The 14671-nt window shown below is 47.0% G+C and overlaps 1 protein-coding gene and 1 pseudogene across 1 annotated transcript; one reads left to right on the top strand and one right to left on the bottom strand.

The window, feature by feature from the left end:
- Nucleotides 1-1124: 1124 nt before the first annotated feature.
- LOC113834397 lies at nt 1125-3163 on the bottom strand (annotated as a pseudogene).
- A 1784-nt stretch (nt 3164-4947) lies between these two features.
- Nucleotides 4948-12911, top strand: Spink4 (serine peptidase inhibitor Kazal type 4). Its single transcript, XM_027403365.2, has 4 exons — nt 4948-5008; nt 10246-10286; nt 10856-10968; nt 12748-12911. The coding sequence occupies exons 1-4, from the start codon at nt 4948-4950 to the stop codon at nt 12791-12793; spliced, it is 261 nt and encodes an 86-aa protein (XP_027259166.1). The 3' UTR covers nt 12794-12911.
- Nucleotides 12912-14671: the final 1760 nt, after the last annotated feature.

The following is a 14671-nucleotide window of genomic DNA, read 5'->3' as shown; positions in this document are numbered from 1 at the left end:
TAGCTCAAGAGCAAACCAGTATGACTATAAAGAGCTCTCTTGAAATCTCCATGAACATACATTGTATAAGGAACCTCAAAAGTTAAGTGAGCCACCTGCATCATGGTGTATGCCTTTAATCTCAGTTCTCAGGAGGCAGGGGCAGGCAGATCTCTGTGAATTCAAGGTCAGCCTAGTCAACATAGCAAGTTCCAGGCTACCCAGAACTACACGGTGAGGCCCTGTCTCAAAAACTAAAAAACAAAACTAGTTCATCTTTACTAAAATGGTAGAATAAAGCTAGCACATCCAAAGTGGGGTATGGTGGCACACGCCTTTGATCCTAGCACAGGGTGTAGGGGTGGGGTGGGGTGGGGGGCAGAGGCAGGTTAATCTCTGAGTTTGAGGCCAGCCTGGTAAACAGAGAGGGTTCCAGGAAGCCAGGACTATACAGAGAAAAAAAACCCTTCAAAACCCCCCAAAAAGATAGTACATCTGTTTTGAGAGTAGCTTCACTGTTTCTCATGGAAAAAGCCAAATATTTTTTTACTGATAGAATTTAAGAATTAAACCAATTAAAAAACAAACAAACAAACAAGACTAGGGATTACTTTAGTGGCAGAGCACTTGCTTAGTATGTGCTAGGCCCTGGGTTTGATTCCAGTACTGTAATTGTGTGTGTGTGTGTGTGTGTGTGTGTGTGTGTGTGTGTGTGTGTGTATGTGTGTATTATGTATAATGAAAACAAACATATACACCTTAAGATAATATAAAACTTGAAATAACATCAGGCATTATGGAATGGGAAACAATTTTGACCCCCACCCCAAATGCTCAAAACAAAGAAAACCATTAACAGGTCACAGGGGTGGGGGTGAGTAACACTACACAGACCCTACATCACAGAACACCACACAGAATGAGCTATACATCAGTAAGGTCATCCTGAAAGCAATGCAACTCCTAGATCAAAAATGGGTTCAACCCTTCCAATGTAAATAAGCAAAGAGATGAAGGGGAAGCAGAGCAAAGGCTGCGTGCATGGGTCTATTACAGACAAGATATTCGGCAGCATACAAATAATACCCCAGTCCCCAGAACTTGTTTTCACTGCTAGAATAAGAGGAACTAACTATAGCATCTTCCACATTTGAGTGACAAGCATGTTTAATCTGATGCTATACGTTAATAAAAATACTGAGGATACATGAATCAAACAAAACACAACACACTGACTCATGAACCTTAAAACTGGACCAAAAATAATTTTAAAGCCAAGTAGATGTGATAATTATCACATATGACATAATCCACAGAAAAAAATGGGCCAAGAATCTTCATATTGTACTCATGCTTGATGTTGTCCTAGGAAGAACAGTGATAATTCCACGAATGTGTCATATACAACTATAAAGTCCCCTTCTGGTTTCAAATGAATTCTCCTTGGCTAATTTTTCTCCTGGGCCAAACAACCCTTTATAAACAGGACCAATTTAAATCCCTCCTCCCGTCAAACATTAGATACAAGCATCCAGGAACATTGTACAAAGAGCCTTAAGAAAGGATTCTGTAGTGCTGGTGGTGTAACTGATCTGAGGCAGCGGGGGTGATGCTAACACTGATGGGGCCAGTCGAGCAATGGTGGTTTGCTTCTCCTCTGATGTTTTTTCCAGAAACTGCATGATCAGTTCATGGAGGGGTTTGCAGATCTTTGCATAGTCGCCTCCTGTGAGATGAAGAAAATCAAACACGGCATGGCAGGAGATGGCACCGTCCTAGTGCACGAGGGCCCCTTCTGTATCCAGGAGCTGCACATTGGCAAGATTCGGCAGGGAAATTTTGAGAAGCTGGTTCACCTTAGCATTCTTTATTGTTTATTTTTTATTTTTATTTATTTATTTTTTTTTTGGTTTTTCGAGATAGGGTTTCTCTGTGTAGCTTTGGAGCCTATCCTGGCACTCGCTCTGGAGACCAGGCTGGCCTCAAACTCACAGAGATCCGCCTGCCTCTACCTCCCAAGTGCTGGGATTAAAGGCATGTGCCACCAATGCCTTCCCGGCTCACCTTAGCATTCTTTTGTCTTAAAGGGTTGGGATTCTCACCTCGAGGTAACAGACCCAGCACAATGATTTTGGCCTGTGGCTGCTTTGTATTTATAAGGTGTACAATAGCCTCAATCCTGCTACTTCTTCTGCTGTGTTTTCATGGTTATTTGTTCCTACCCAGACAACAATGACCTTAGGCTTAATGTTCTCCATTCTTTAGTCTCCACAAAACATGTGTTGTGTCTCCCCCAATTCCAAAATTAAGTGCATGAAGTGGGGAAAACAGCTCTTGACATATCTCATACTGCTGTATCAACTGTACCCACAAACAGCACGTCCGGCTCTTTGTCTTTACAGTCCAAAACAAACCTATTATGCTAAGACATCCACCTGTCATCTCCTTGAATATCTTCCGCTGCAGGTGGAATAGCTGCTGGGTTCGAGTCTCCTTGGCTCATTCTACACAGAGGCAGAGGGTCTGTGCGGGCCCCCAGTGGTCCACGTGGTCCTGAGGCCCCGTTACAGCGCGCATCCCCTCCGAGGGCCCCAGCACCCTGGCTTGTCTCTTTACTGAGAGGAGGTTACAGGGTATGGGGCTAAGCCATTGAGTATGTGAAGTATGCTGTAACTTGTTTTATTTTTATGAATGATTTGCCTGCAGATATATATGTGCACCATATGCATGCCTGATGTTTGAGGAAGTCAGAAGAGAGCTTCAGATCCCCTGGTGCTAGGGCTACAGATGGTTGTGAACCACCATGTGGGTTCTGGGAATCGAGCCCAGGTCCTCTGCAAGAGCAGTAAATGTTCTTAACCACTGAGCCATCTCTCCAGCTTCTGTATCAATTAGTCGTACCCACTTTGTGGTACCAAAGAAGGAGGTAGGTGTGGAGGGCTCATTAGTTAAGAACATATATTGCTTTTGCAGAGGACCAAGTTTCGTCCCCAGAATCCATATCAAATGGCTCAGTAATCTGTAACTCCAGTTCCAGCTCTCTTCTGGGTGCCGTGGGCACCTACACTCATACATACACACACACACACACATGCCTAAAGTGAAGGGACCTGCTCCCTTTTCGGCAGCCATAACAGCCGAACACGTGCTTGCCATAAACCTGCCTTGGTCACTTAGAGGTCAGATGCCTGTCTTGTGACAAGGAACCCATCAGAAGTTAGTCACTAGAAAGTCAGATGCCTGCCTCGTGACAAGGAACCAATCAGAAGTTAGCTGGTGGCGCTATGCTTTACGACCCTGGGTGTGCTTTACGGACAAGCGCACAGCAATGACGTAGAGAGCATAGCAACCACCCTGGGAGGGCCTATGGGCCATAACAACCAGTTGACCAATCAACACAGGGCAAGCCCTCCAAGCCTGGAGGCACACCAATCGTGAGCCTGTGTGTACCCCTAGACACTCCCCTTACGCTGTCCTATAAGATCTCTTGGGAGACCCTAGGAGCCGTCTTTTGCTAGCCATCTGCCATGGCGGGTGGGTGAAAGACTAGAGCTAACATGGGTTAGCTCGTTAAATTACAATAAAGCCTCGTGCAGTTTGCAGCAAGCTCTCGAATCCGCCTGGTGATTGGGGTGACCGAGAATGTGGCCTGGGACCCCGGATACTTGAGTTTTCCGGGGGTCTAACAAAAGGAAAGAAAAATTTTAAAAATAAAAGTAAGTTTTAGGGACTGGAGAGAGGCTCTTGCAAAGGACCTGAGTTTGGTTCCAGCACCCACATGGTGTTTCACAACCATTCTTAACTCTGGCTCCAGGGAGTCCAACACCCTCTTTTTGTTGTTGATTTGGTTTGGTTTGGTTTGGTTTGGTTTGGTTTGGCTTGGCTTGGTTTTGGTTTTTCTCTGTGTAGCCTTAGCTGTCCTGGAACTCACTCTGTAGACCAGGCTGGCCTAGAACACACAGAGATCCACCTGCCTCTGCCTCCCAAATGCTGGGATGAAAGGTGTGCACCACCACTGCCTGGCTTCAACACCCACTTCTGATCTCTAAGGGCAACAAACATCCATATGATGCACATATATACACACAGGCAAAACACTCACATGTATAAAATATACATAAATCTTTCCTTAAAAGTTTTTAAAATCAGTTCTGTTTACATTTATCTTATTCCATACTTCACATGCCTGTATGCTGTCACCATCACTGTCCTCAATGCAGCACTAGGATGTAGGTAGAGCCAGAACTATCGTCTTCGTCTTGTGTATGGATAAACTGAGACCCAGTTGGGCAGGCCTTGTGTCACTACTTGAAAGGATGAGGCAGAGAATTCAAGTTCAAGGCTTGCCTGGTCTACAGAGCAAGTTTGAGGCCAGACTAAGCAACTAAGTTGGACCCTGGCTCAAAGAGGGAAAAGAGGGCTGGGGATGCATCGGTGGAAAAGTATTTGCCCAGTACTCACAAGACACAGACGTCAGTCCTCAGCACCAAAACCACACAGACACACAACTGAGGTCCAAATAAGGAAAGCCTCAGATTTGCCAGAGGTGGCACTGGCAAAGCCAACCATGACTCCCTTCCCTATCCCTTGCCTCCTGCAGCCCACCACTTACTTCTCACCCCCACCCCCATCTCTGCTCTGCTCTGTGTTTCTCTCTGCTTCCATTCCTTCCCCTTGCTTTAATTGATACATGGAGTCGGCTTTGCAAACTGTCCAAACCTTTGTTCACTCTGGAAACCTGCCCAGCCCTAGCCCCAATCCTGGCCCTGGCCCCAGCACCATACTACGACAAAGTCGGCATCATGCCTTGAGCAAGCCTTTTCCAGGTGTCATGATGAAGAGATTAACTTGGGGTGACACTCTGGCTGCCAACTGGCCCCAGATAAGATAAGGGTGGAGATCAGCACAATAAATAGGCCCCGACCTCACTCTTGGCGCAGGCCACGGTTAGCTGAAGTCACAAGCAGCATGGCTATGCATCTGTGGATGGTCACCCTGACCTTGGCTGGCCTCCTTGCCATGGACAGTGGTGAGTGGGCAGAACCTAGTTTCTGTGAAGCTTGATCTTAGTAGGTGAGCTTGGGTGTGAGGGCAGAGGCAGGATCTGGAGCTTTGTGTGAGGCCTGGACTTGCTGTGCAGTTCTTCCTTCTGTATTCATCTGCTATAGCAGGCAAAACACGGGCTGAGAGGAAAAAAACAAATGGGTTTAGTCCTAACTCCCGACCAAAACTGCCAAGTCCTTGGCCCCTGGCCCTATGAAGTAGGATGGTCGTCCAGTTTGAAGCCACACTGAGCAAATATGGACTGGAGGCTTGGGGAGACAGAAGGAGCAGTCAGGCCTCAGGTTGGCTGTGGGGTGGCAAGTGCTAAGAGAGACTTGGCCTGGGTCTCAGGTTCCTGTTCTGCTTTGACAAGATGTAGTATGGGACCCAGGACCACCAGTTAAGCAGATGGTGGGGACCCTGGGGTAGGTGGACACCAGAGGTGAGCTTCCTCGGGCCTGGAGCACCTCAGCAGTCTCACAGCTACTGTCACAGCTACTTTTCTGGTCCCTTAACATATGAGGGACCAAAACAAGAAAAAGTACCACCCCAATAGAGCTTAAACCTAGTGGGATTGAGGAGGGGAACAGACAATAAATAGTATATAAGAACACAATAAAAGCTAAGAAAAATAAGGGGCTGGGTGACAGGGGTTGGGAGAGAGTTGCAGGTTTAAATCAGAGGCCTCTTAGGGAGGTTCAGGTATGAGGAAAGCTTGAAGAAGGCGAGGGAGTGAAGATATTCTGGGTAAGAATGTTCTGGTGGAGGAAACAGCCAATGCAAGGGCCCTGATGTAGCAGCATGTTTGGAATGTTTGAGGTACTATGTGGATGGAGGGAGCTGAGAAGGGGGAAGAGGGGAGGGGAGGGGAGGGGAGGACAGGAGAGGATAGGACAGGACAGGACAGGACAGGACAGGACAAGACAGGAGAGGAGCAGTGCAGCTGGGAACTATTAGGCAGTCTTAGGAGTTAATGTGAGAACCTTTTCCTCTGAGTGGAGTGGGAGCCAGTGCCATATTTGGCATGGAGTCAGACCCTGAAAGAATGCTCTAGTTTGTGTGTTGAGAATAAACAGAACAGGGAAACAGAGACTCACTGAGACTCACTAGACAAGAGCCATAACATTATAAAGCAGAAACCTGGCAGAACCCCGGGCCATTGACTCCATGCCCATTTCCTCATGTTAGTCACAGACCTGGCAACTGGGTTGATGAGGCTCTGGTCAGATGCAAGCCGCTTACTCCCCCACCTCCCCTGCCTGCTCCCCATTCCCCAAGCACCTCCTCCATTGGGAACATGAAGCAGCCTGCCTTGAAGGTCCATGTATACATTTCAGATTCCAGCCTTGGTTGGATGAAGAAGGGTACTCCTGGGTAAAGGGCAAGGGATGTCTGGGGTTAAACACAACTTTTTCACAACCCCAGGAAGAAATTCTGACCCTAAAGGGTTCTGTAATCTCCTTACCAGCAACACACTTCAGTGCTCAATTCCGGAATATTCACTGGGTGAGGCACTGATGAGGTGTCACAGGAGTCCCCAAAAGCTTGTGTTCACAGGGAGGCAGGGTGACCCAGTGGGACAGCACTTGGCTTTGTGACACAGCTCAAATCCAGGTCTTCTTAGTGAACTGTGGGGAACAGCAGGGAAAGCAGCTGAGCCTTGGAAGGATGGTGTGACTTCAGTGGAGGAGAGTGGGGGCAGGGACATCTCAGGCAGCAGGTCCACATGAGTCAAAGAAGGCCCTGTCCCAGGACATTGAGCAGTGAGGAATCACTGGGTCATGGGACCTGGAGGATATATTAGATAGCAAACCCAAGGAGCAAGTCTGGGGACAGTTTAAACATGTGACTGTGGAGTGCTGGTCTAGACAGAGACTCAATGGTGGGAGCCAGGGAAAGTCGTTCTGCCTTTTAAATGTTTGAAGTTTTTGTTTTGTTTTATAGTTCAGTCTGACCTTGAATTTTTTATATTTTTTGCTTCAACTTTCCAAGCGCTGGGATTACAGGCCTCTCCCATCACACTCACTCAGCCTTTCTCCTAATAGTTACAAGGCTGAAGCGCATAGCATTTTTACTCAGTAAAGCTTACAGATGAGCTGTAACAAGGCACATACCTATGTGTCCCAGACCTCTATCAATCAAGACACAGAATTCAATGGGCAGTGGTGGCACGTGCCTTTTACCCCAGCACTCAAGAGGCAGAGGCAGGAGGACCTCTGTGAGTCTGAGGCCAACCTGGTCTACAGAGTGAGTTCCAGGACAGCTAGGGCTGTTACATAAAGAAACTCTGTCTCAGCTGGGATTACACTCCTGCAATCCCAGATTTGAGTCAGAAGCAGGTGAATATAAGCTTGAGGCCAGCCTGATCTACATAGCAAGTTCCAGGCCAGCCAAGGCTACACAGCAAGACTTTGTCTCAACAAGGAAACAAACAAGACACAGAAATTTCGCTCCTGCTAGTCCATCCTGGTCCTTCCTTATCTCAGAGGCAGCTATACTGCTCAGTGCTCAGAGGCAATCACACACACACACACACACACACACACACACACACACACACACACACACACACACCCCTCTTGTCACCCTGATCTGCCTTCTCCATTTTATCACACACTAGCAGGTCAGGTCTGTTCTAGGTGTGGAATGAGTGGCATCCCACTCCATGGAGTCTTTTGTGCCTGTTTCCTTTGCTCAGCTAAATATTTTTGCAGTTTAGTCTCAATGTATATGTCAGGTGCCTTCGTTGTTACTGTTATTGTATTTTAGCTTTTAGAAGATGTACTTTTCCAAATTATGCATATGCATGTATTTGTGTATGAGTATGTAAATGAGTGTATGTAGATGGAGAGACCAGAAAAGGGCATTGGACACCCTGGAGTTGGAGTTACAGGCAGTTGTGTGATGTCCAACATGGGTGCTGGGATCAGAACTCAGGTCCTTTGCTAGAGCAGCATGTGCTCTGAGCCATCTCTCCAACCCTGTTTTCTGATTTTTTTTTTTCAGACAGGGTCTCTTTTTATAGTCTAAGCTGCCCTCAAATCCCTGATTCCCCTGCCTCAGCCTCTGAGTACTGGGATTGCAGTTGTTCTCACTACAGAAGTTTGAAAGGGAAGGTCCTCCACAGGCTCAGGCATCCGAACACTTGCTTCCCAGTGGGGTGCTGTTTGGGAAGTTTGTGGAGCCTTTGTGAGGTGGAGCATTGGTGGAGAAAGTACTGGGGGTGAGCTTTGAGAGTTTACAGTCTTTGTGCCAGTGGTTGAGGATGTGAGCTCTCGGCTTTTGCTCCAGCTACCATGCCTATAGACGGCTGTCATGCTTCCTTGCCATGATGGACTCTTAGCCCACAGGAACCAGAAAACAAATTACTTTCTTTTAGAAGTTCCTTTTGACCAGGCGGTGGTGGCGCACGCCTTTAATCCCAGCACTTGGGAGAAGGAGGCAGGCAGATCTCTGTGAGTTCAAGACCAGCCTGGTCTACAAGAGCTAGTTCCAGGACAGCCTCCAAAGCCACAGAGAAACCCTGTCTCGAAAAACCATTAAAAAAAAAAAAAAAGTTGCTTTTTGATGGTTTATCATAGCAACAAAAAAGTAATTAATACACATATCACAGCCATTAGTTGCTTTTTTTTTTTTTTTTTTGCTGTTTATTTGTTTGTTGTTTGAGACAGGGTCTAACTGCAGCCAGGATGCCTGGAACTCACTCTGTAGTCTAGGCTGGCCTCGAACTCGTGTAACTCCTGATTTGCCTCTTGACTGTGCTGCTTGTTTTCTTGCCAAGTAGTACTCCACTGTATCCCAGGATGTTTCACACTTTGTCTGTTCTCCTGTGGAAGGACATTTAGGTCATTCTTAGTTATGACAGGTATGACAGAGATGTCTCTGAGCAGTGAGGTGACAAGGTTAGATTTACATTTTGATCTTCCATTGCCAGACTGACAAAGCAAACTAGAGATGACTTAGTTTTAGTCCCTTTTTTTCTCTGTGTCTGGGAAATCACCAAGAAAAAGTCCAATAAGCTAACCATGCAGTAGATGTGGAACTCTAGTGCTGGAGACAGCTTCCTTTATGATTAACACAGCTTTGCTGCTCCATACGGAATCATAGTCCACCTCCCTGCAGCTTCTTGCACTGATGGACTCCCCTATGTGAGGGTGGGAAGAGCCTGGACAGCACTTCAGAGGCATCTGGAAGCATCCATCCCTTCTCCAACTCTCAGAGCCACTCTTCCTCCCACCTGGACTTTAAATGTGGCTCAAGTTCTCTTGCCTACCTGCCATGCCCATGGTCACACCGCTTTGCTCATGAACTGTAAGTGGCCTAGCCAAACCTTGAGGGCTACAACTGTTTGTGTAGGGAGTCAGGCTTGGGGTGGTGAAGGCGAGGATGTAATGACTTCACTAGACCCAAGATAAATGAAAAAAAAACGATAAGTGGGTGTTTATTTGGGGACACTTACACAGAAAAACACAAAGAACTGCAGGAGCATTTCTCTGCCCTTCCTACAGGATTGGCTGACCCACCAGAAAGAGTATGCAAACAGAAGCCACGCTTCAAGCTTCCCTCTTTCCACTTCTGTCATACCCACAGGGGTGTGGCCACCGTTAGAGGTTCACAGACAAGAGGCCTGCAGGGTGGCAAAACTGTGGGTAAATCCCAGCTCTGTCTTATCCAGCCGTGTCATTTGAGTTCTCTGAGCCTTTCATAGGTGGTCAGTCAAGTGTTCCAGAAGATAGACCCGAGTCTGCATGCATTTACTAGGAAGTGTGAGGTTGTGAACAGCCAGCTCTCCTGGCAGCTGGGGCTGGTACCTCAGTCCTATGCTGGACTCTGGGTAGCAGACCAGCATTTACCACCTCCATTCTTCCCTCTGTTACAGAGTGCTGAGAGGTATGGAGAGTATAAAAAACATGTATTCTCAATGTCTGGCACAGCTAACTGCTGATTTTTTTTTATATTATTATTTGATAGGACACAAAATTCCACTGGGATCTGAGTAATTAGAAGCAGGGTGTGCTCCTAATTCTAGACTTTGTCTTTACTCATGTAAGCCAACATGTCAGAGTCCTGGAAGTCCCACCATCTATGTCTCACTACCTTTCCTCAAGAAATCCAGGTTGGTGGTATACGGGCCAGGTGCCCCAGGCCAGGAGAAGGAGTCCTCAGACCCTGGCCTGGCAGCCAGAGCTGACAGCATCTTGTTCTGCTCTTCTTGTCTTTCAGAGGGGCAGGTGTCAGCAGGAAAGCTTGTTTTCTCAAGAATGGTAAGGCCATCCCTCTGCAGGAGTCTGCTCATCCACTCCTTCCCCTGACACCCTCAATGGTCCCAAGGCAGCCAAGGTGGCCTCCTGAACCTGCATTTTCCTTAAAATACCTCCTCCGGACTAAACAGACCCAAGTCCTGATTTGCCCCAAACCTGGTCTCCAAGTTTCCTTCCTTGGTGGGCACTTCCCACCCAGCACAAGACACTGTACCTGCTATAGTTTTTGTAGCACAAGACAGGCCATAGGTTCCAGGGCAAAGAGGAGACCCCAGCACACTGAGTGGAGCAGCAGCAGAATTTCTAGTTATGTTCACTGAAGAGTGTGTGAATCAGCCCCCAGGGGCTTGAGGGCACAAACCTCCTACACACACACACCACATGTACACAGGAGAACAGGCAGGATGTCACACATACCAGGGATCATCAGACACAGGCTCCAACTTACCCAGACACATGTACACACACACAAACACCATAGAGTCCTGAATAGTTGATTTCATGTTCCAAGCAGAGCCCCTGGGCCCCTGACCACTGCCTCTGAATATCCCTACTACTTCTGTTTTCCACAGCCCATCTGTGAGCACATGGCAGCATCTCCAAAGTGTCCCAAAACACCTGAACTGATCTGTGGCACGGATGGGGTGACATACAAAAATGAATGCTATCTCTGTGTGACCCGGATGTAAGTTCCCTCCCCCATCCAACTTGCTTGAGTGGCCCCTCTCTGGTACATGCACGTCTGAAAGGAACAGGGCTTGAGCTCACCCTCCATCACATACATGGACTTGGCCAGAAGCATCCTCAAACATTTGTCTAACAGAATGAGCTAAATGTAACTCAAAGGAAGCACAGGGTCCAGGTCAAAAGCCAGAAGCTGATAGATGCAGAGGGAGCAGCAGAAACCCTGGGTGATTTTCCTTGTTCTGCCCCTGAGTGACTAGACAATCTCATCTGATCTTTCATCCCTCTAGCCAACTATTATTTATTGAGCACTTACTACGGCTAGTCCCTGAAAGCCTTTCTACTCTCTTGGAGTCAGGCTAAAAGAGAGAAGCCACACCAACAGTCAGCAAGCAGCAACACAGCGCAAGACTAAGATGGAGCACACAGGAGCAAAAAGAAAGCAGGGAAGACTTAGAGGGGGTTAACCCCAAGCCCACCCTGCAACATAAGTAGAAATCACCTAGAAAAAAAGGAAAGATAATTCCAAGTAGAAGGGGAATTTAGAAAGGCCTATAAAAGAAAATTAGTTTATGCTTAAGGAAATAGAAGAAATGGGACATCCTAGAATGTAAATGGGGGAGAAGGGATACATGAGCCGGGGCTTGACCATGACCTTTGTACATTATATCACCTACTTGGTCTCAGTTTTCTCACCAGTAAAATTTATCAATCAAACTGAGAGCCTAGTAAGATCATGGAGGGGAAATCTTTGACAATGCAAAGGTAGCTAGGCAGAAGTGAAAGTCTGTATTGGAAGAAATGTTAAGACACAGTCCTGGCTTTGAACAACATCTTGATCAAGATTCATGGGTAGGAAGTACAATGGGGATAGAACTGACAGGCTTAGTCTACAATTGGATGTGAAGGGTGAGGGGAGAGAGTGGGTAAGAACAACTGCCCTTCCTTCCTTTCCTCTTTCTGAAACAGGGTCTTGCTATGTTGCCTGGATTGCTCTTGAACTCATGAGCTCAAGGAATCCATGGTTTTGTTGTTTCAGTATTAGGGCCTGAACTCAGGACTTCCTGTGCTAGGCAAGCACTCTACCATCTGAGCTACGGCTCCATCTTTATTTTGAAACAGTGCCTTGTTAAATTGCACAGGCCGTGAAGTCATTTTATAAAGCTCAGGGAGGCCTTGATGCTAGAATCCTTTGCCCAGCCTCCTGAGTAAGGGATTCCAGCCCTGTAGTTCCAGGCCTATAGTGGCTAGTGGTACCATTTGCTAAGACATGGGCTATAAGGGCAGCTTTGGAAGGCAGTGATTTATTTTGTTTTGTTTTCGAGACAGGCTTTTGAGGATGTCCTGGAACTAGCTCTTGTAGACCAGGATGGTCTCGAAATCAGAGATCCGCCTGCCTCTGCCTCCCAAGTGCTGGGATTAAAGGTGTGTGCCAACCCCTCCAACCCCCGCCCCCCATTCCAGGCTCGGGAGGCAGTGATGTTTGTGGACAGTCGATCTCTGTCTGATCTATATCTTGGTGGGGTCATGAAACTGGTGCAAAAACAGGCAGGGCAGAGGTTTGGCAGCCATCAGCAAGCAGTGATAGTTGAAACCCCAGGAAGCTGAAAGTTCTCAGGGCATATGTAAGAAATATAGGGGGATGTGCTCTTAGATCCCCAATACCTGCTGTGCATCTGGACTCAAAAGGGAGGAGGGACTGGGCCTGGCTTTTGAATCTCGCCCCCTGCCCCATAGTTCCTACAATTAATGTTCTCATTCTTATCTTCTTTAATTCTAGAAAAACCAAAAAGGACATCCAGATCATGAAGGATGGCAAGTGCTGAGCCCAGAGGTGCACTCAAGCCATGAAGCTTCAAGCTGGAGAGCAGCAATGCTCCAGAGACTATGATATGAAATAAAAGATGCAGCCCAAGCCAGTGAAGTGGACCAGTCTTTGGGAACTCTAGGGAGGAGGTGGCAGCAATGGGTGGGATCAACCTTGACAGCCCTCCCAGCTAAATCTGTTAGCCTGCTACCCTGGTGATCCTCAACCTTGTTACATGTCCCAATTAGAGGTCCCAGTTACCTTCTGTCTGCTTAAGGTCATACTCTGAGCCCAGGGCACTGCCTGCCTCTGCTTCCTGAGTGCTGGGATTAAAGGCGTGCATTATGAAACTCAGCAGAATTTGATTATTATATATGTATAGATATTTTGCTTGCCCATATATATGTCTGTGTATGAGGAGGCTGGCAGAGGGTAGCAGATCTCCCACCTGAGAACTGGAGTTACAGATATGACCTTTAGAAAGCAGTTAATGTTTTTAACCACTGATACATCTCTCCAGCCAGAAGCCTCTTGATATGATGGCAGAGTAGTGGGAGTGCAAAGGGGCCTGGACAGGCAATAACAATTTTACTCAGGTTCAGATTCCTGCTCTAGGGGTGTAAAAAGGACAGAAATGCTCTGAAATGATACATCTGGGGAAAGCTGGTCAAGAAAGGCAAAACATCCCCTGGACCAGTGCAATGAGAAAACCAAGCAGTGAATGCTGATTTACAGATAGCAGGGGCTTAGGTCATCTACCAACAGACCTTCCCATTGCTATATCACCTGGTTTCCCACCTGCAGGTGAACAGCATAGGATTAAATATTGGTTGTAAAACACAAACCCAAAATAGTAGCAGGCTTAAAAACATAGAAATTAATCTTCCTCGCACAGATCTATGCAGACCAACAGCTTCATGCTCCTTCTGTATTGTTACTCTATCACCTTCACTTCAGCCTGTCTCAAAGCATAAGGCAGCTGCTCTGGCTGCATCCATCATCTATATTCTAGGCCACAGACAAGGAAAGTGCATCACCTACCTCCAAAGACACCTTATGCAACACAGGCATAGTATGTTCATATCCCAAAATCTAAAGTAGCAACTCTTGGCCAGGTAAGAGCAAGGAGACTGAGAAATCTAATCCTAGTCTCAAACTAAAAATTAGGAGTTAGTGTAGGAGGGGAAAGTGGGTACTGGTGGCATCTGGACGTTTCCATTTCAAGTGGCAAGTCTCTTTTACATAACATACATAAACCAGTCCAGACACTCATTTCCTCAGTGACTCTTCCTTCTCAGGACTCTACTTACTCCAAGGAATCACCAACATTAAATCTTGAACAATCTAAGCCGGCGTTGGTGGTGCATGCCTTTAATCCCAGCACTCGGGAGGCAGAGGCAGGCAAATATCTATGAGTTCGAGGCCAGCCTGGTCAATACAGTGAGTGCCAGGATAGGCTCCAAAGCTACACAGAGAAACCCTGTCTCAAAAAAAAAAAAAAAAAAAAAAACCTTGAGACAATCTGCCTGATACCCCCCACTGGAAGAAATGCATAATTCCCCATTTACACTTGTGGTCTGAAATGTAAGTGTGAGCCTCTAAAGACAATACAGTGGGGCTTTTGTTTTTAGGAAAAAGGTGTTGGTGTGGAGGTGTTACTGAAGGCAGAAACTGTGGCCTTGCACATCCTAAGCAAACGACCACCGAGTTACATCTCCACCCTTCCTAAAGACTCTGCCTACGGCACATGACCATGTTGGCCATTCCCAACATGATTCTTCTTCAGGTCTTAGAAAAAGACAGAAGCAAGTTCCTCTGAGGCTGTGTGGGGGCACAAAGGCTGCTAATAGCCAGGCTTCCTATCTTGAGGGAAGAGCACTGCTGGAGGAGTGATGCG

The sequence above is a fragment of the Cricetulus griseus genome, chromosome 2 (assembly GCF_003668045.3).
Source record: "Cricetulus griseus strain 17A/GY chromosome 2, alternate assembly CriGri-PICRH-1.0, whole genome shotgun sequence".
Classification (NCBI taxonomy): domain Eukaryota; kingdom Metazoa; phylum Chordata; class Mammalia; order Rodentia; family Cricetidae; genus Cricetulus; species Cricetulus griseus.
Note: the sequence above shows the minus strand (reverse complement) of the source record. Positions and strands in the feature narration are given on the sequence as shown.

Coding starts and splice junctions, on each gene's coding strand:
- Spink4 (XM_027403365.2), top strand. CDS start 4,948: ATGGCTATGCATCTGTGGATGGTCACCCTGACCTTGGCTGGCCTCCTT. Junction 5,009..10,245: donor CCTCCTTGCCATGGACAGTG/GTGAGTGGGCAG, acceptor CTTGTCTTTCAG/AGGGGCAGGTGTCAGCAGGA. Junction 10,969..12,747: donor TATCTCTGTGTGACCCGGAT/GTAAGTTCCCTC, acceptor CTTTAATTCTAG/AAAAACCAAAAAGGACATCC.